This window comes from Lissotriton helveticus, chromosome 9, assembly GCF_964261635.1.
Source record: "Lissotriton helveticus chromosome 9, aLisHel1.1, whole genome shotgun sequence".
Classification (NCBI taxonomy): Eukaryota; Metazoa; Chordata; class Amphibia; order Caudata; family Salamandridae; genus Lissotriton; species Lissotriton helveticus.
Genome location: NC_136070.1, coordinates 348,746,123 through 348,766,990, shown reverse-complemented (window position 1 = coordinate 348,766,990; position 20,868 = coordinate 348,746,123). Strand labels below are relative to the sequence as shown.

The 20,868-nt window shown below is 43.9% G+C and overlaps 1 protein-coding gene across 3 annotated transcripts in view; it reads left to right on the top strand.

Moving 5' to 3' along the window:
* Positions 1 to 5,405: 5,405 nt before the first annotated feature.
* Positions 5,406 to 20,868, top strand: part of ITPK1 (inositol-tetrakisphosphate 1-kinase) — a 603,720-nt gene continuing 588,257 nt past the window's right edge. The window contains exons 1-3 of one of the 3 annotated variants that reach the window (XM_078660082.1): positions 5,716 to 5,782; positions 5,896 to 5,936; positions 10,994 to 11,241. In XM_078660082.1, the coding sequence (XP_078516208.1) occupies positions 11,147 to 11,241 (95 nt within the window). In that variant the 5' untranslated portion in view covers positions 5,716 to 5,782; positions 5,896 to 5,936; positions 10,994 to 11,146. Of the gene's footprint in view, positions 5,547 to 5,715; positions 5,783 to 5,895; positions 5,937 to 7,527; positions 8,354 to 10,993; positions 11,242 to 20,868 lie in introns of those variants that run through there. The other 2 variants (XM_078660084.1, XM_078660083.1) reach the window with 2 other exon arrangements.

Below are 20,868 nucleotides of genomic sequence, written 5' to 3'. Positions count from 1 at the left end.
TTGTCTTCCCCCACCCTATTGCTCCACCCCATGCGTGGCTACGCTGTGTTGTGTTGTAAGCAGCCCTATGATGAAGCATGTCACATATTTGTGAGAGTGAGGGCAGTATTAGCACACACAGCACGTGCTATCACGAGACATAGAGATTTTATTGCTCCCTACTCCTTCTGGTGTACATGTGAACAAGTCCCAAGTCACAATCCAGCTGAAAAACTGCTTAAAACATAGTGTTGAAACAGAGATTCTTCTTGCTGGCAATAAGCCCTTAATGTGTTTGTTATGGATAACAAACTCTTGTTTTCATCTCAAGTAAACCAATGTTTGTCATATGCTTTTCCATGGTAAAACTTCTCAGAAAAGTCCTTCCATTTCTTCCTGTGAGACCATTGATCAAGCATTGATTACATTACTCCTTGACTATGGAAACCCTTTTTACCTGAGTGCTTCACGTAAATTGATTCAAAAGCTCCAAGTAGTCCAGACCTCTGCTGTGAGGTTCAAACTCACTGACCTTCTATTTCTTCTAGACGTACAGACCTCACATGGCAGCCAATGCAGAAACATATCCTCTGCAAGCCTCCCTGCATTGTTCATCATGCCACTCATACCACTAATTCTGTCTACCCAGGGCCGGATTTAGGGCAGTGCAACTGATGTGGCTGCACTGAGCACTGACTTATGGAAGGGGCGCTGTGTTTAGCAATAACTTATGATTGGAGAGATGAGGGGCACTTTTGCGAGGTAAAGAGGAGGCGGTCATGGGGTGTGTGGGTGCCAGAAATTATTGTCGCACTAGGCGCCACCAGCGCAAAAGCCGGCCCTGTTTCTACCTGAGGCAGACATTTCACCTCTGTCCTACTCTATCACTCCATTCCTGTTCTGTCAACCTGAATATGGTTCCTCGTATCTCTCGCAGCTGTTCTGGTGGCCTTTTTATCTCCTACCTGGCTTCCAAGTCCTGGACTTCCCCTAGGGTTTAATTTAGAAAGAAGGTAAATATAAGACTTTTCAACACTTCATAACTCATTTGTCCTAAGAATCCCCAAGGAGCGCCACAATGCCCTTTAATGGGTTGCAGCGCACTTTAGGAGCCCTCCATTCACTCATATAAGCAAACATCTTTATTATTTTAATAACTGAGCTCCCTAACAAGAACACTACAAGAGTAGCAACAGTTTATTGAAATTAGAACATATTTGGTTGAAAAATTGCCATACCAAACAAATGATTAGCCCCATAAACAGTTATCATTAAACATACAATTCTTTCGCAATTGCATGAATCAATCAACACCGTAAAACAGAATTGTTGCTGTGTTTGGGTCAGTGGGTGATGAGAGTGGTACCAGGATGCTTATTTCCGGTCCAGCGAAGACCTGGCTTGGCAGTTCGGGCTGGACTGTTCCCATGAGGAACAGGGTCAAGACTGATTTGCGTACAGCTGGGTCTGAACTGGGGTGGCGAAGTGAGCTAATGAATGATGATGGATTCAACCCAAATCTGTGACTGGGGGTGAGTGTCTGAAAAGTTTCAGCGCTCCTCCATCATCTCCTTGCGTTTGCTTTGTGCGCCCGAAGTTGGCAGGGTATGCCCAGACGTGGGTCCCTTGCTCACTTTGCCACTGGATTCAAGCTAGCCTGGCTGATGAAGGGTGTTACCTAGGAACCGGTCCCAGGATGCTTGTTTCCGGTTCAGGGAAGACCTGGCTTGGCAGTTCGGGCTGGACTGTTCCCATGAGGCCCAGGGTCAAGACTCATTTGCATATAGCTGGGTCTGAACTGAGGTGGCGAAGTGAGCTAAAGAATGATGTTGGATTCAACCCAGATCTGTGACTGGGGGTGAGAGTCTGAAAAGTTTCAGTGCTCCGTCAATCATCTCCTTGTGTTTGCCTTATTTTATTAGGATCATGTTTTATATGTGTAGTCATATTAGTGATAACCACACTAGGTAAGTAGTTTCTTGCAAAGCTGCTTTAACAAGGCTGCAAAATGAATGTTCAATTGATGTCACTTCCTGTTATGTTACATCTTAGAGGGGCCTTGCAGGTTCCTATTCTGCCGGTGGCCCCACCCATCTTAGAACCGCAGCCCTGCCAAGTACCACACATCAGGGGTAAGACAAAGGCCTTTTACTGTGATAGTCCACATTACTGCAATAAAATGCTTAAGTCACGCATATAGCACCTCCTAACACACCACCAAGCACATACACGCCGAGCCAGTAAGAGCCACTCTCCATTAATCAGCGTAAGTTGCGCGAAGCTCTGACAGAATCAAGTGCTTACAGTGCAGCTCACAAAATTAGTTGGCACTGACTGCACCACAGCCTGGCGGCTCAGCTGCGCTGGCTGCATTCATCAGTCAGCCAAGAGACTCACTCAGCCTGGGCCTGACCCAGCAGCCTCATGCGACAAAACATCACATGGTTGGATGTCACAGACGCACAACAAGACTAACATCCTGGAGTTATCATTTCTGCCAGTGTTGTGTTCCCAACTCTCTGTTCTCCTACGGCTGGGCGCCCTCCTTTCATCTCTGCCAGGTAATGAAATATTAAAATGCGCCCACCTCTTATCTCTGCCAGCTCCACTATCCCTATCTAGGTCCTGACATGGCTTCATTTTCAGGCTGGGGAGGCATGTCGTCAACCAGGGCCGACTCTAGGGCAGTGCGATCGATGCCACCGCACCGGGCGTTGACTTGGGGTGGGGGTGTCATTTTTGCAAGTATATTCTCATTTTAAAAGCTCCTGCTGCTGCGTTCCTGGCATTTAGAAATTATCAGGCATCAATTAAAATGTCAAGATTAACACCAGTGATTAATCGTCTTCCTGCAAAGAGACCAGAGGTTTGTCTAGTAGAAGTTTTGACTCATCCTAAAGTAGTGCCGAGGGTTAAAATGCCTGCTGCTAAGAACATGTACCATGCAAATAACAAAGTGCATACAATGGAAATAGGTCAGCGGGTTACTGCTTCTGTACGATAACTCATTTTTTCACTTGTGCTTTATACTTCAAAACCCTAATATAGAACATTGAGCTATTAACTGTCATCAAAGAGCTGCATTCAAACTGCAAGGTACATATTAGTGCTATATGTTTTTTTGCCCAGTCTTTCATTATCCTAATCTTGCCAAAAGAGTTAATTTGGGTAGAAAACATTTCTTAGGATTAAAGAGAACCCCTAACAATGATGGTATGTTTTAAATTCTGAATTTGTCCTTTTCCAGAATAAGGAGTCTTAAAATATATTATCTACCAGTTTCGATGACATGTCACTCCTACATTACACCTTGTAGTCTGGTCTGATGTAACATTTCCTATACACTGATTTACACACATATGATTGTCTCTGTGCAATGTGTCAGTGAAGTTAGGGGCTCTGACACGTTACACTGGTATGAGTGGTGCTATAAAACTAAATGAATCTGTGAGGTAGTGGTATGGAAACTTGAGGGGCACTGTTAAAGGGTGCTAGTAAGGAAATCCATGGAAGAGGTGGTCTCCAGGGGGGGTGCCAACAAACATTGTTGCACAGGGTGCCACCAGTGTTAAAGCCGGCCCTATCATCAACTCCCGTACAGGGGACATGACCTCTTGGCAGGGAACTTACTCAAATAAATCAATGTATTCTTCAAAAATCAGTGACAAGTGAGTAGAGTTAGTGCCGTTCATAGTACCGAACTCCTCAAGCTCACAGAAATCGGCGCCCAGACAGAATTGGTATGTAGCAGCCCTTACTAGTGCTTCATGGTGCAGAACATGGTAACATGATAGCAGTGCCAGCCACTGTACATCTGGGTGGTAGCCGCCAGCTGCTGTGAATCCCTGAACTGTTTCTCTGGTAAAGATGGCTCCCACGTGCCCTTCGACTGTAGACATATAACCTGTGAAGCTTGCTCTTACGCACCATGTGACAGTGTATAGTTACACAGCATCTGACATTTTGTAGTCGCATACCGTGTGATAGTGCAAGGTCACATTATGTGTGATAGTTTGCAGGTTTGCAGTGACACATCTAATGAAAAATTGTAGTTATATGCCCCGTGGAAGTGTACAGTCACACACTTTGTACTTTGCATGCTTGGACTTGTAGTTTTCTCTTTTTCTTATCAAACATAATTGGCATTATACAAATCCCAGCATACAAAGCACATATGGATTAAAAAACATAAAACAGAATGTTGTGATCATGGGGGCTGCTTCCTAAATGCCCTACTGGACTTTAAGGAGCTTCAGGGCACATGTAACCTTCTACTTCAGGTGCTTTGCAGCAGTTTCAAGATCGTTGTATAGCTTCTCATTGCTCAAAATGGTTTAATGTCTAATATTTATCTTTCTTTGGACTTTAATGCTTGTTTTTACTTGCGAGAAAGTGTCACTCGAGGTGTCACACATTTAGTCACTGAGTGTCGCTCTAAGTACATGGAAACCAAAGAAATGTTACACACAATCAATCAGAAAACTTGGCAGCTATGGAACAGGCCCTGTTTGAGGGTCTGAAAGTTGCTGTACCACGTACCAACACATACATATAACTGCATTAGGTGTCTTGACCTTCAACAGCATTTTATCGATAAAAGACTTAAACAAACTTAACCGAATGGGTTTCTCATAAGTTAATATTCCTACTATGGTTATTGCATACATACATGATAACAGATCTGATTCAGACAGAAGAATCATGATTTATAAAGCCAGAAATTACTTTAATTTAGCTCTCCGCGAGCTGAAATTCCTCCCATTTGAAGGCAAGTTCATGGTGAAAATAAATCCCCGATTATACATATGTATATATATGTGTGTATATATATATATATATATATATATATATATATACTTTTTTTTTATATCTCCCTCCTTCTGCTTTCCCAATGTTGAAATGTATGTTCTGTGTCTTACTATTTTTGTACGTTCATTTCTGTAACATTTCTCTAATGTAACGTAACTGGTTCTATTGTACAGCGCTCTGACACCTTTGGGTAAAGTCAGCGCTTTATAAAAATGCATAAATCAATCAATCAATCAATCAATCAGGCAGCTTAAAATGTACATGTTCAAATCTTGTGGCAAGCCAACTCAGAAGGTTGGTCTTCTAGGGTGAATAAAAACAACACTATCTTCGGCACAAATAATTAGTACGGGCAGTGCTTCAAAACTGTAAAAATGAAAAAAATGCAAGATGTAAAAATCCAAGTAAAAGCTTGCACTGGGTCTCAGCCTTCCTAGTAAACTGAAGCGTCAGCACACGGCCATAGAAACAGGACATGCCTTAAGGTCTGATAGTCGTAGAAATCGAAGAGGGACTTTCATCCTTCCTCGCAGCGCATGGAGGTAGAAAGAGGACTTGGGCATCGCCTCCTCGACTGTTGAAAACCAAAGGAGGGGGTTGGATTCACTCTCTCCTCCGTTATTTATTTTCTCTACAACGTTTTGCGCCTGTATGTGTGCGACCCTATAGCGCGAGCTGTGGGCAAATAACCCTTTCGTTTTGAACGTGCTGCTTTATCACTTTAAAGTAAAACATGCGGAAACGTGGTGTTGAACTTGGTAAGGGGTGCTCTGTATTTTTCTACATAAATTCATGAATCAGGTGCTAAGCACGAGGTCGAAGGTTCAAATGATATGTTCCGGGTTGCTAACAGATCAGCGCAGCTTCTAGATAGCCGGGCGCGGGAGGGAGGGAGGGTGTGTCCTGTGAGCAGGGAGGTAGCGTGGCTCGGCCCCTCCCAGGCCTTGTGAGAGGAGGGAGAGAACCGGAGAGAGGCACTGTCAACAGCAAAGCAGCAGGAAGGAGAGCAGCAGCAGCCCGCTGGAGAGAGGAGGAGGGAGGAGTGCATCCCTGAGAGCCGCTGCTGGTGCCGGTGCCGCCGGGTGCTGCCAGTAGCCGGGGCTGCAGCTGCTTTCACCGGGGTGCTGCGCGCACACACTCTGCCACAGGTGAGCAGGAAGTGGGCTTCAATGAACAGTGGTGGGTTACAAGCATGGTAGCAACAGTGAGGAGTGGGTGGAGTGGACCATTTATGTCGCTTGGCAGAAGGTACTGAGGACTGCTGGCAGTCCCAGGCCAGTTACTAGTATGTACAGATACCAGGGCTGCTGCTCTTAGGACCAGGGGTCGGTCATTAAATACATGATGCTGTTTGCACCTGTGTCGTCTGTCAGTATCGGGGTAACTGCTCTGAGGGGGCAGGTTTCCTGCCACTTGCCGCAGTGTACCAGACTAGAGATGGTGTGCTAGGGACGATTTTCAGAAAAGTGAACGTTATTGAAGCCCGTCGAATGTATTCACGCTCTGAGGTCTCTGCTAGTTGTACAGCTCTTTGGAAACGGTGAATTAAAAGCTTGTCAGGGAAATATTGTCACCTGCTGGCTGTGTATCCTCCGGTTCGAACGAGCTAACTTAAGGGAACAAGTATCTGCTGCAGTAATTGTAACCTGCAGGTTATTGTCAATTAACTAAATTGGTGGATTAAAACATCGGACGCATGTTTGTGTGGGTGTGTCTGTAACAGGGTACATTTTTGTATTTTATGTTGTCATATTTGGTATAGTATGAAGCTAGCTCCAAAAGAGCAGTGAAGAGCTTCACAGGTGGATTTTTATGTCCGAAGAGCATCTCAAGTTGGAAGAGAATTAAATGTGTGGTACCGGTTAAAACCAGGTTTCAAAAACAGACGAAGAGGAGGTTTGATAATAGCCGCTGGTTATTGGGTCATTCTAACACAGCATGGTTACCTTTTCATTGCATATATTAACAGCTTGAGGTACAGCGGTTACTTAAAGCTTTAAGTGGGGGTTCAAACGCTGGTTATGGTGGGGGGGGGGGGCTCTTAAAGGACCGTGGCCCAAAAAGCCTTTGCAAGAGGTTGAGTTTATGTAATTGAGGGTGTGCCTTAAAACAGATAAGCGAAAATCCTGTGCTTCCCACTTCAGACCAGTATATGGGTGTCTCTGTGAGCTTTTTGGTGTTTCATACAGACATATCACACAACAGGAGGCATGTGCCTAAAACAAGCCAGCCCTATTGACTTTGTCAAGGCTTGTTAACCGTATCAGATAAGTAAGTTTCTTGTGAAAGAAAAGAAATAACAATGTTTAAAACCTAAGACAGTGAATTAATCATTACCGAGTAGTGGTCTTAGGTGTCGCAGCCACTCCTGGCCTTCTTTATACACCACTTTCCCATGCAGTTTCTCTGTTAGACGTGTGCTCCTTTTTTCTCCACACATCTTTCTGAAAGCCTCTATCTTTGCACCTCACACCTCATTGCTTTCACATACTCTTAACTTTATTCTCTATTTGTGTGTGTAACTACTTGCTTCTCCTTCACTTATCCACCTCCTCACAAACACAGCATACCTACTCGCCTGTAAGGACTGCTATTTCTTCTACTTTCTGACTGCTTTGTACTTCATTCACACACTTTCCCAAAGAATGGCAATAACATTTAGAACATGTGACCGTTGCTCTCTATGTAGAAGCAAAATATTTGATGAATATTCTGAACAACTTTATGGCCTACTTACAGAAACTGTTAGAAACGCACACTGCTTTCAGCCTCCACTCCAGAACTCAATCATAGAAACTGTTAGAAACGCACACTGCTTTCAGCCTCCACTCCAGAACTCAATCATAGGCCGTTTATAAAAATAAAAAAAAAACACCCTCAACCTGAACAGCGTGAAGCGCTTCTGTTTACAGTATAGCCATCAGAACTCGGATCCACCCTTACTCTCAAAGACCATGCTCGCAGGTTCATCCTGGGCAGTGAACACTTCAGGAAATCCTAGGTCCATGTTGTCTCCTCAGTCTGCTTCCACACCCTCTGCATGCTTGGAAGTGTCTTCAAGTGGCTCCCCATCGATACCACGAAATCTGTGACGCAGGTACTCCTCACCAGCAGACTCAACTACGGCAATGCATTGTATGCAGACACCACCACTGAACTCGCGAGAGACTCCAGACAATCTAGAATGCAGCTGTCAGACTCGTCCTCAACCTGCCAAAGAGGACCCACATCATCCAGCACCTGAAAGACCTCTATTGGCTCCCCGCTTACAGCAAATATGTCAATTAATGCTCCTGACCCACGCCTATAAAGCCCTCCAACACCAACGGACCTCCCTACATGAACCACCTCTTGTACTTCCTCCTACCTCCGCTCATCTTGCCCCCCAACAGATAACACACATGTGACGCACCGGAGGACGCTCCTTCTCCCATCTCGCCACAAAGTCCTGGAACACCCGTCTCATTCACCTCCATACTTCACGCATGCTGACCCACTTCAGGAAGGGACTCAAGACCTGGCTTTTCGACTGACACTGCTGCATTGCACCTGGATTCCCTCTCTGGTGAGAAGCAGTGCTATATAAGTACAGTTTGATTGTTTATGCGCTATACAAGTCATATGTTGCAATTAAAAAAAACTTCAGAAACCCAACATCCTGAAAAAAAGAAAATACTTTGATGGAATGCAGGATTAAGTAAAACAGAAAATGTAAACAGGCTGTATAGATGAGATGGGGTATATTAATGTTTTTCACAGTTATTGTTGAGAAATCAATTAGAGTTTTTCTTATAAAGTTAAGATGTCAATTTAGGGCACAATCGGGACCCGTTTCATTGTCTGTTTTTATTAACTGCTGGGTCTGAGACCCACAGGGATCCACCACACTTAAAGCCCCGAGTTTAATCCTAAAACACATTTTTGGTTATGTGACTAAACCAGGTCTAGAATTCATATCCGTTGGTTCCGAGGTCAGAATGTGTGCATTTTTCTGCCAACAAAAATCTGTTTCTTTAGTTAGGAGATAGACATAGCAGCCTACATTTTACTAGTTTACAAGGCAAGTACTTTTATCATGAGTTTTGCAAAATCTCAAGTGACACCCGACAGAGAGACATCCCCCATTTTAGGAGTTAGGTTCATATGGAGTTTGGGTGATTACCCCAGAATACACACCTTTGATTATTGTTGACAGTAACATACCCTGCTGTTGCTGCCATTATCACTGGCTTCAGCTAATACCTGCCTGCTGCTGCCAGTGCTAGCAGATGCTGCTTTGAGTCGCTTCTTTACCAGCAGAAACTCTGCTATCAGAACTAGGGTCGGCTGGGACTTGCTCTGGTATCACTGCTGCCTCTGCCACATGCTGCTTTTGACAGCGCCAGGGGCTGTTACTTGAAACAGCCAGGACCTGTAGCTGCTACTACCAGGCAGAGCTGCCAGTGACTGGCTCTTGATTCTGCAAGGGGCGTGCATAGAGCATGCTGGGAGCAGGTTTAAATGGGAATTTGAGTCAAGGGCGCTTGCCCGAGTGTAAAAAAAAAATCAGCAAAACTGGAGATCACGGTCTGCAGTGAGGACGCAATGGAGTGGAATCGGGCACTTTTCAAATCTCCTGCTGCTATTTGCAGATTAATTGCTTGCTTCTGTAGCAAGAAGATTGTTCATCCCTTAGACCTGGCTAGAAAGGTTTTAGGTGACTGTAACAGCGACAGGAGCAGACAGGAATAGAAAACAGGGTCGTCCACCAAAATCACAGAGGCCCCCATTAGTGAGCCAGAGAGCTAAAAAAAATGGCCTATGTTTGCCAACAGGGCAGTTTTACATTTATACAAGTGTTTGCGATGTAGGGAGGACTGATCGGATTTGATCTTGCTGCAGGGAATGTTTGTTTTAATGCCCGGGAAATTAAAAATAAAAACCAGCCCTGCAGATCACAAAAGAAGCCCGTAAACAGACAAAAACCGGCCACACACTGACCTGTCGGACACTGCGTGGTTGCCCCCATAGGCCAGTCGGACTTTGAACTTCCGAGAAGTAATCGGAGTCTGATTTTTAAGAGACAAAACTCAGTAAAGTTGCTTCATACCTGACCGTAAGGGAAACTCCATGCCCTGACGGAAAACGTCCACAGACAAGTCAAACTAAACAAGCGCATGCACAGACTCGCTGTCTCGCTCGGGATAAGAGACTGTTCAAAACAGGGAGGGGAGAGCGGGTTTGATCTCTGAGAGCATTTGCCGGCTCTAGAAGCTGAAGCGTTGCATGCCGAAAGCCTGCATCCCAGGACAGGTCGGGAGAGGAGCGTTGGGGGCCATTAGACAGGGCGTGCGCTGCCGGACCAGAGAGTTTATTCTTGAGAGCAGGTGCTTTTTAAGTTGTTTACAGGCTGTGGGAGACAGTGACCTGGGTAGGAGGGAAGAAACCATTTCAGGTAATTCAGATCGTCAGAAGTAGATTTAATGCAGGAAAGTTTCCCAAAAAGGCCGCTGTCATATTAAATGTACCTCGTGTACGGTCAGGTTAAGGCCATGTTACAGAAAACAGGATGTGATGGTAACATGTAATTGGGACTGTGCTGGACAGCATGTTGCAAAAAATGTGTTACATGTTTACAATTTTGTAATGAGGGATATAAAGTGAGTTGACCAAAGATGGATGATTGTTTGGTTAGGTTACTAAGCTCTGATTAAACCTGTTCTCTGAGGGGGCTCCAGTCATCAGTTTAACCATTTCATAGCTACATGCCTAAGAGTTCTCCCCTTCCGCATATGGGGGGAGACTGGACAGTAGAGATTTCTTGACCACACACTGTCCAATGCAAAGGTACTGAGCAGAACTGGACTGGCGAGAGATCTAGACTGGTCCTGATGCTACCGCAGAGGGTCTCTGTGTTTCTCGTTTTCAACAGTAGCAGGATATATTATTAGCTGACCAAACAAAATAGGTTATCCCTGAACCTGGCACCTTCTTTTGTGAATCCATGTGATGGCTCTGCACATGACCGGCCTTCTCAGCTCAAACAGATTGCCCGGGCTTTTAAAACGGCCAGCTCCATTGTATGATTGTTTGTGTTTTTTTTTTTTTGGGTAATATTCCAGTCTTGCATGAACTTTGTTCTATTTCGTTGTTTGGATTAACACATTTCTAGGAAATGTGGCCTTCACTGTTCTGATATCTCTTTTCTCTTGTTATTTCACTTTAGGAAATCTTCTTATCACATGCTAAAGGCGGATTTTGCATTTTACTGGGAGCTTGGAGGCCACAGCGGTGCTCCAAGCCGGACCGTTCATAAGTATTAGTTTTTATTTTTGTTCCCCGACGTCCATATTTTTGTAAATCCTGTAACTGAACGAAAATGCAGACCTTTCTAAAAGGAAAAAGGGTTGGCTACTGGATGAGCGAGAAAAAGATCAAAAAGCTGAATTTCCAGGCTTTTGCAGACATGTGCAGGTAAAGAAATAACTTTCTTGTGTTACCAAGTCTTGCTTCTCTGACATTAGGTTTGATTGCACTACTTGACCTTTTGTTACCAATTTAAGTCTGACTGGCCTGACACATGTTATTTGTTTACAGGTCTGCAGACGTACAGTTTGCCCATGGAAACATTACTCCCCCTCGTCCCATGCATTGATATGTTCTCTCCTAATTCTTACCTTGCTTATCCTACGCAATATTCAACTTGCTAGTCTTTCACTCAGTACTGCTTGTCAAGTGTCTGGACACCATTTACTATTTTCTTCACGTTGCTTGTGATGAGACTTTGTTGCTTTGATCGCTTTTCCTAAAAGGGTATTTTCTGATATTGCCCCAGAACCTCGCTTTTGCTCCTTCAGCTTCTCACCCATGATCGGCTCTGTAAGAATGCACGTATTGGTCTTGTATTTGCTATCTTGGTGATTTAAATGTCCTTGAGATGATCCAAAAGTAGATCTTCACCATTATAAGTTGTTAAAACCCATACCAGTTTGAGAGCCGAGGAGAAGCGCATAACTGCAAAGCACAATGCTGTTTTGCTGTTCTCAATTTTTCTTTCCTGAACACATTACTTGGCTGCAGAGATCCTCTCTCCTATTCATTTGACCGCTCTTCAGCTTTTTAAAATGTGGATATCTTTTTTCTTGTGTATCTGAAGTAAACCAACCCCCCCTTTATACAATTCCGTAAAAAATATGGACAGTGGTATGTTTAGTATTTGAAGGAGGAGAACATATCCAGTTTATGAGGGCCTGGCACCTTCTTTGCGGGCAAACATATCTGTGATATATTTTGGATGTCATTTATACACAATAACAGAAGTATGCATTTGTACTAGAGTTTGACTGCAGCTTTCCCATCATGCTGCCTGACTCCTGTGTTAATCTCACTCGATATTTATTTACTGTTCTCGACATGCTGTTCTTGTTCTCAGCTCGTCAGCCCTTCATACCATACACAGCCTCCTTGCTATATTTAAAGATCACATTTGACACTATTAAAGGGGAAAGATTGAACATTAGGACAGGGTGACCCTAACACAATGAAAGGATGAGCGACTTGATGTCACTGGCAACGTTACCAAAATGAAACAAAATACTAAAAAAATACTGCAGCATGCCGAGATGACTCGAAATTAGAATGCAGCTGTAAAATACAGACGAAGCACTGAGCCTAGCGGTCTGTCTTGCATAAGAAAAGTGTTAAATGCTGCTTTGAGAATGTGAAGCTACAAATCGCAAAAGTGTACTTCAACAAAGAGTTTTTGGTTTGCTTGACACCGTGGGGATAGCAAACCCTATAATTTGGGCTTCAGTGGAATTTGTCGGTTTACCACATGGAAGTGCAGTTGTTAGACGAGATTAGCCAGGCTGTGATATAACTTCACAGGCTTGCTTCTGAATTATTTAGGATTCTGAAAGCTTCGGGTGCCTCTAGGTTGGGAGGAACGTTTAACTGAAAGGAAAGCGTTGTGCCTGCACCCCTAGGGCACCTCGTCAAACTGCGCGCCTGTTTGATATGTTGTAAAGCTTGCAGGAGCTGCACCTCAGTGCAATGATGCACCTTCCTCATGAACCTGCGTAGCATTATATTCCACAAGTTTGCTTTGCGGTAGGACATTTTCTTAATAAGCTTTGGCAAACACAATAGGTCTCGTCTATGAGAGTGGTTGACTTTCGCAATGTTTTGTAGCCATGTTGTACACCAGCACATCTAAAATGAGAAAAGAATGAAAAGGAGAGCATGCGGGCAAGAAGACAGACAACGGAGGGTTGGCTGGGTAACCTGGGCAACATGGACAACGGACAGAGGGTGGGGGAAGAAGTACACAAGGGAGAAAGCTGAAAAATAAACACACTCTTGTTGACTGCTTACGCAAAAGAAACAAAGTAGCACCTGCGAAATGAGCAGTGGAAGGACACAAATACTCCACCTGAGCTATGGTGGAGGGTTAAACACACAAAGTGGAAGAAAGTCTACAGGAGTTGACAAATAAGAAGCAAATGAGTGATCATGAAGCCAGCGAATAGTAAGCAATGGGCAACCACCAAGCGTCCTGTGAGGTAGCAAAAGGTTTCGCAAGAGACCACGCATACGCGGTGTTAGGTGAGATCTAAGGATAAGTTAATACATTAGATTAGGTGGTGGAAGGGTCGGTGCTTTACTGTAATTCTGTGAGTGCATTTTCCCTAGGAATCTGTATAGTGGTAACTGGATATAGTGGAAATGGAAGCAGTTCACTAAGTTCTGCCAGGGTTCTACATAAATGGAGAATAAGGGACAAGCCCAGAGCAAAGTCCTTCCCCCACCTGCCCCCCCCCTTCAAGCTAGTGTTTTTATTGAAGAAAGTAATTGTTAACGTATTCACGTGAGGACGCTGCACAACGGAGAGGACTGTTGGCACACCTCTGTCTGCTGCTTGGATCCTACCTTGCCCACAGCTACTGAAGTGCCTAAGCTGAAACAAGGGATTGGACTTGGCGGCTCCCGATCAAAGTCCTCTCTTCTGACTGAACAGTGAGCTAATGTTTGCCAGGATACAGCCCCATTATCTTTCACAAACTGCCCCGCCCGAGCACCTTTGTTCCTCCGTTGGTGATATAGATCAGTGGGTTATTGCACCTGCTTGCAGAGACTTGTGTGTAGCCCTAGAGGTGTAGGTCTGGAATCGATTTCATGAGTACCGAGCCTGTCGTTTTTTTCTTGTGCTGTATGTCAGTGCAATTACTTTTTGTTTTACTTCAAAAAGTGTTTGTAACAAAACTTCAATATTTTTATACCCCCCGAAATTATCTTAAAGACTCCATTCAAGTATAAGTTAATTTATTTATTTTTTTTAGCTTTTTTCGTACTAAATTCCTGGGTGTTTTTCACTGTCTTTGTTGGTAAAAACAAATCCAGCGCTTCCACAGATAGGGCTTCCACAGCGTTGACTTGCTCCCAAACCACTATTTACCAGTCTCCTCTCAAAGAAGGTACATGTGACAGACCGAGGACCTACTACTTTTATTTGATGCTGGTGGGTACCAGAGGAGGATGTGAAATCAAGAGCATTGAAATGTGCTGGCTATTAGGGATCATTCCTGACAAAAGTCCCCCTCTTGGTTATAGAGTGCACCACAAACTCCTCAAGGGACTTACAAGATCCTTTCAGCCATCATTGCGATAGTGGTCATGCGTGGATTGAAAAATTTATTTTAAATAGCTTATTTATTTGGAAGCTGAACGTTTTTTTGATATGCTTAGGCCACTCCCTGTCTTTTTTTTGTATGGTCATAGTATCCTTTTAAAGTACACTGTAGGGTATTCCAAGTTACCAAAGATTAAGGTGTCCAGAGAAGGTATCATCACATGATTGGTCGTGTTGTAAGGTTGCAGGCCCCTTTGGTCTTTTCCTTAATCAAAGTAATTGCGCTACAAATCCAACGGGGTATAGCTATTAAAGTTTTTCTTTATCTGCCAATGAGTTTGAAATGTCAGAGAGACGGTTTGCATGCAAAGAATTTGAAGGGAAAGAGCCCCCTTTTATTAAAGGCCCACCAGGGGTGGATGGAACATTATACACCAAACGCATATGGGTCAAAACCATGGCAACCAGTAAATGATTTGCTGGTTGGCATTTTTGGCAATCCTTATTTGCAGAGAATTCGAACCTAGTGCTATTACTGGAGGTGGGTAAGCCAGCAAATGAACAAGGAGAGCTGAGCCTGAGCATTGCCAGGGGTCGGTCTGGGTTTTGCGAGCCCAAGCACGAGCCGAGCCAGCAAAATATTTGGCAAGTAACTAGTGCAACAACTACACAACAAAAAAAGTTTCACATTTCAAAAATGCTTTCCCTTTAATCTGGGAGCGTTTCAATGTAGTGTCTTAGTTTAAATAGCCGAATTTAAAGTCGTTTGCTAGAAGTGATAATTTCCTACGATGAACTTGGACGCGCCCTAACAACGTTGCCAGCAGCGAACGAACCAAGTTGCAAGTCAGGTGCCTTCTGCCTCCTATATGTTGCCCGCATACTAAAGAGTATTTTCTAGGGGGCATATTCTGGACTAATGTAGTTCAAGGTGTTGTCAAATGCGCCGATAAAGAAATACAAAATAATTGCCTAGGATCACATAGTTGAAGTGACGCGAGGAAGCTAGGATTGAGCACGCTTCCTGCATTCACACTAGCCAATTCAGCCATTAGTTTTGTTACAGTGTGAAACCTTTCTGCATTGTAAATTACCTCCTCGGGCGTGGGCGGAGGCAGACCCTCTGCAGCAAGACTGCAGGGGCAGGGGTTTGGAAGGCAGGTTTGAACAGTGACGTCAGAGCGTGGGCCGCAGGGTAAGCATAAGCCATTTTAAGGCTATCGTTTGAGCCCGAGGTTCTAAAAGCACCTCGAGCTTGAGCCTGGCATTGGCGTGAGCCTTCAGTGGCTTGCTTCTCTAGCTATTACCAAAGCACTTTAGATTCGAGGATGAGCACAAAACAGCTATATGATGCCTCAACTGTGTGTGTACTTTGGCAGTGAGACTAGGCCTACATGGGGAAGTTCCAGTGGTGGCATAATTTCACCACATTTAGCTATTGGACAGAGCTGAATGGAGTTGTCCCACCCCTGGAATGTTTTTTGTTCTTGCTAGTTACCTGGATAAATAATAAACTTTACAATTTCATATGCATTATACACCAGTTTTTTTTTTTCTCCATTATGTTCAAGAGTGAGGTATAGTTTTGGAACCCCCGGTTGCTTGCGAGTGAGTGGGGGGTGTAGCTCAGAGTTCTAGTTGTTCAGGATTCACGTTCTGAGGTGATCAGGGCACAGCGTCGGATTGGTAACGCGTGCACTTGGGCCATGCCTGAGGGGTCGGGACCGAGTTCCAACTGTGGGATGCTTTTCGGAGCAGTCTGGGGGGCAGATTTGGGCGGTGTCACTGTTGTTCGGATACAGCCAGCGGCCCAGTCAGTGTCTAATGCAGATGGGTGCTCAGTACCTCACGTTTAGCAACAGGCAGAGGTGTCACTTTCTTTCTCTCGCAGGGCCGGCCCATTAATGTATGCATACCTAGCAGAGCAGGGGGGCTGAGCAGAAGTGGCCTCACTTGTTTTCAGTCACCAGTGTAAACGAATCAGTGCAATTTTTTTGTGTATCCCACTTTTTTTTTTTTTTTTTTAAGATAAAATTTCGCCAAAGCAGTGTTTTGAGGAAAGGCAATTTTTTTAAGCGTTCCAGGGCCAATTTTGAATCCCATTCCAACCCTGTCAGGGCAATAATATACATCTTTCGCTAAGGGCACTTTTCACATATATTATTTACACCAATGAAAGCGGCTGCACATACATTTATAAACTGTATGTTGTTAACCTTGGAGACGCGACTAGGCATTTTGCAAGGGCATGCTATGGCCTGTTATAAAGGTATTAGTAACATACTGCAAACCGCTGTTAAGCAATTAGAAGTGTGAATAAACGCAGTTATGGTCATTTTATTCAGTTTTAACCCCTCCCATGCTGGTGACGGAACCGCTCCGTCACCAGCCACAGACGCGCTGTGCTGATGACTGAGCGGTTCCGTCACGGCCCGCTCAGCGAGCCTGCGCGGCGCGGATTCCGCACCTGCGCTGGACGTTCTGGTGAGCGGGCGGGGCCGTGACGGAACCGCTCCGTCAGCACAGTGCACCCGAGGCTCGTGACGGAGCGGTTCTGTCACGAGCATGGGAGCGCCGCGCGCCCCCCCCCCCCTCCCCACCCCCCTAGCGCTGCGGCGGAATTGCCGCCGCAGCGAAGGGGTTAATTGTTTTTGAGAATCGGTATCTACAGTCATTGGTGTTCGAAATATTTCCCTGGTGTTGTTTTTTTGCTTTTGATTGCCTTAAGACACTTCACATAGGTTTTGCTGTGTAGTCGGATTGCAGTTATTCGTGTTTTGTTTCATGCTTTTTTGCTATCACTCCAGCTTTAAATACTATAGCTGTGATTTGTAATGTGTTGTTAACTATGAAACTGCTGCTCGCATTGCATTGCGACATGGTTAATGTGTTATTAAATTATGCAACTGCTACTCCTACTTGTTTTACCAATTATCTAATCTTCTGCCCGGATGACACAGTGAACATGTTTTTGTAATCTGCGACTATAAATATAGCGATAGCATCAAGGTGCCACCTAAGATTATAAAAAAAATTATATCATAATGTATCCAACTAACATTATTTACATTGTACATTTTTCTCATCAACATTAATTGCATGTATCCTCTGTTAGTTGCAATCACACTATAGATATGCTTCTAATAAATAAATCAATATTCCAAACACATGAAAAGGATTAAAAAATACGGAAGGCATGTGATACAACCAGGGGAAATAAAATGAAGCCTGGTGTGTCGAGTCAGAGTTCTGCCGACTGTTTCGTGGCTTCTGCATTGGGTACAAGAACAGTTTCTGGCTGTATGCCGCTCCTGAGCCCCTCCTTACGTACGTTGTGTGGCCAGTGAATTTGGAAATGTTATGATGTATTGGCTTCTGTTTAGGACATGAGGAAATTCTTAGGCTTTCTTAAGGTCCTGCTATTGGGCATCACCTGTACATCTTCCAGAGATGGAGTCGCAGCATCTCCTGGCTGGTACCCCTGACATTTGATCATTAATGCAAGGCTATATCAATAACTCTTCTGTAAGCAGAATATATTATTTAATATTCTGAACATCTTCAACAATTGTGCGGTGTGCACATTGTTATAAGCTCTACTTTCCTGATGCTGTGCCGGCCACTGAGGAGAACGCGTGTGACATACTCCCATGCCTGTGACCGCCTGAGTGTTGGAGCTGCAATGTGCCTGAGTTTGAGTAAAGGAGTGAAGGAGCTCCGTCGAATTGAGAAACCCTTGAACCCATATAGCCGCGCTCCCTGTGTCGTGAGCAGAGCGCAACTGGAAATTTAGCCTTGATGTGATGTAGCCCATGTAGCCATTTAAATGTCAGAAGAGCTGTTTAAAGATGGATCATAGTAATGTGGGGCAGGAACCCGGAGAAGAATGAAGGAAATACCAGAGAAGAAGCCATAATGATAAGACATGGAGACCCAAAGAAGCAACCCCTTAATAAAAGCCCCCTGCAAAGTTGAGACTGGGGGGTCATTAAGGGGAGCATCAGTCACAAAATCAATTAAGGACTTTGTGGGTAAACACTTCAAAAGGAAATGACTCGTGTCCGAATCCCAGTCGTGCGGAGAAAGGCAACTAATACACCGTGAGAATGTCAGCCACTCATCGCTGGACATAGGTTTACCTTATTTAAGTCACCAAGATACATTAAACCAGAATAAATCATTTCCGAAACCAAGATGATCTTCATCAATTCCCCTGGCTCTTCTCCCCTGTAAGGTTAGAGGTACCCTAACGGAGCGGGAGAAGGCAGGGATAGAGAGTGATCATTGCAGCCTGGGGTCCAGTAATCTTGTGGGAGAGCAAGAGGAGCAGTAAAAATGAAACAGTCCTCAGTCCTAGCAAAAGAAGCATTTGAAGGATCAGTGTAAAATTTCATATCCTATCGCGAGGTCTCAGCAAAGCCAGTATCCTCTATGTTGGACGTAATGCTGATACCACAAAATTCTTTCCAAGGCCTGCTGAAGGTATCGGTGATGAACAATGACATTTTAAAAGCTCAAAAAGACCAGCTACAAATGATTGTGGGCGAACTAAAACAAATTAGGGACCATATGCCTTCTATAATAAGGCCTGTTGATGGAGATAAACAAATAATGGAAGTCCGGCCCATCAGGCGGCAGAAAGAGCTACCCGGTTGACAGGAATACAAAGTGTATATGTATCTAGATACCCAATGCTTATAAAAAAACACGGAGAATCTACCACTTATAGGCAACTTATAACCTGGATGAGAAGAATGAGAAAAGGTTCTGGGAAGGGGATAAACGTAAAACAGCATAAGATGGAGGTTATAGTCACAGATGGAGGGTACAAGACTTAAAGATAATAAAAAAAGAACCCCCAGCACCTGTTAATTGCCCCTAAGTAAATGAGGAATCGGGATGGAGAGTGAATGGGATCCCAAGGCAGAACTAGGAAAAGTAGTACACAACCCATAAGTAAAAAACAGTGTGGTAAGGGTAATCGGGTGGTCGGGCAAAGAGAAAAGGGAGACCCCAAGGATTGAATGGGGAGAGGGAGGGAAATAGAAATGGTGGGTAATGGAACTAGGGGTGAGCGTTGAGTGAGATCCCAAGAAATAGAAAGTAGAGATGGAAATAATCTGTGGATATATCTTGTACCGTCTCATTATGGAAAAAGTGGGAAGTAAGAAAGCTACAACCATTAAACCCGTCCCAGTTACTTTTCTCCTTCTTTAAATGTGCTAGTTTTAGAGATATAGGGACAAAAGATCTCAGACAAGTGGGTTTTATGAAAAATAGTGAAGGGAACAAAGTTACGAAAGTCCTGTTATACTTTGGGTTGGTTACGTCCGCACTTGTAAAAACAGAGCATGAGGTACTTTAAAGAAGGGATCGGGTTATTCCTGGTGTTAGAATTGCCAGAATGGAGCAGTCACGATAAACCATTTTTAAGACACCACTCTGGGTTGGGACCAAGGCAGGTCAGGCTGATTGACCAGGGGTTTATGGATAAGGAAGATCTAGAAATCAATATGAAACACTCTAAAATAGCCAGACACAGGGGAGGGCTGATCTTAGAAAATAGATGTAAGGCCCTTTCTTCACCAGTACATGGGGGAAACTGGTGGCTAAGTATAATTGATTAGTATGCATGGTCGTCATACAGCCCAGGGGTATTAACATGGAACATAAATGGCTATAGGAGAATGTCAGAATTAGAAAGCTTTAAAAGGTTAGTTGACCTTCATGAGATTGTGTTTGCAAGAAACATGGCTGTGCGACGAAACCCTTATGATTGATGGGTTTGTTCAGCTAAATAGTTCTGCTGAGAGGAGCCAACGGGGATGGCCGCGTGGGGATAAATAATCCTTACATCTATCAAAATAGCTAAAAAGGTGAATCCTTTGGAAGTCAAATGTAAAAGGCTGGTGGCCTGCAGAGTGTTCATTCTGGACCCCGGCCCAAGGCATGAGGGTATGGTTGTAGTGAAAGTGTATACGCAGGGGGGTGTGGGTAAGGAGAATAGGTCGGAACCAGGACATTTTAAGGAAGATATAGAGGCCTTGAGTGAATTATATTTAAGGCTCCCTGTTTTCCGTTTTTACAGATTTTTTTATAGATAAAAACAGACATAAAACAATGTGCTTTCTGTCAGCATTTATTTAAAAAAAATTTGATAAATACAGAAAATGTGCTTCTTTTAAGTGACTCTGCGTGCTGTCTTTCATGAATTATAGCCCAACTGCTGAGCAGATGGACAGCATGATAAATTAAAAAACAGGATGAAATTCCTTTAAACTGCACTTGTCAACATACATTTGTGGTATAATGCTAATATTTGCCAGTGGATGTACTGTTATTTAAAATTCGGCAGCTTAAATAGTTAACACGACAGACATCAAAGTATGAGTACACGTCTATCATTTAAATAAATATAGAAATGTGCAGTTTTACAACTACATTTATACGCAAAACACAAATAAAATAAGGAT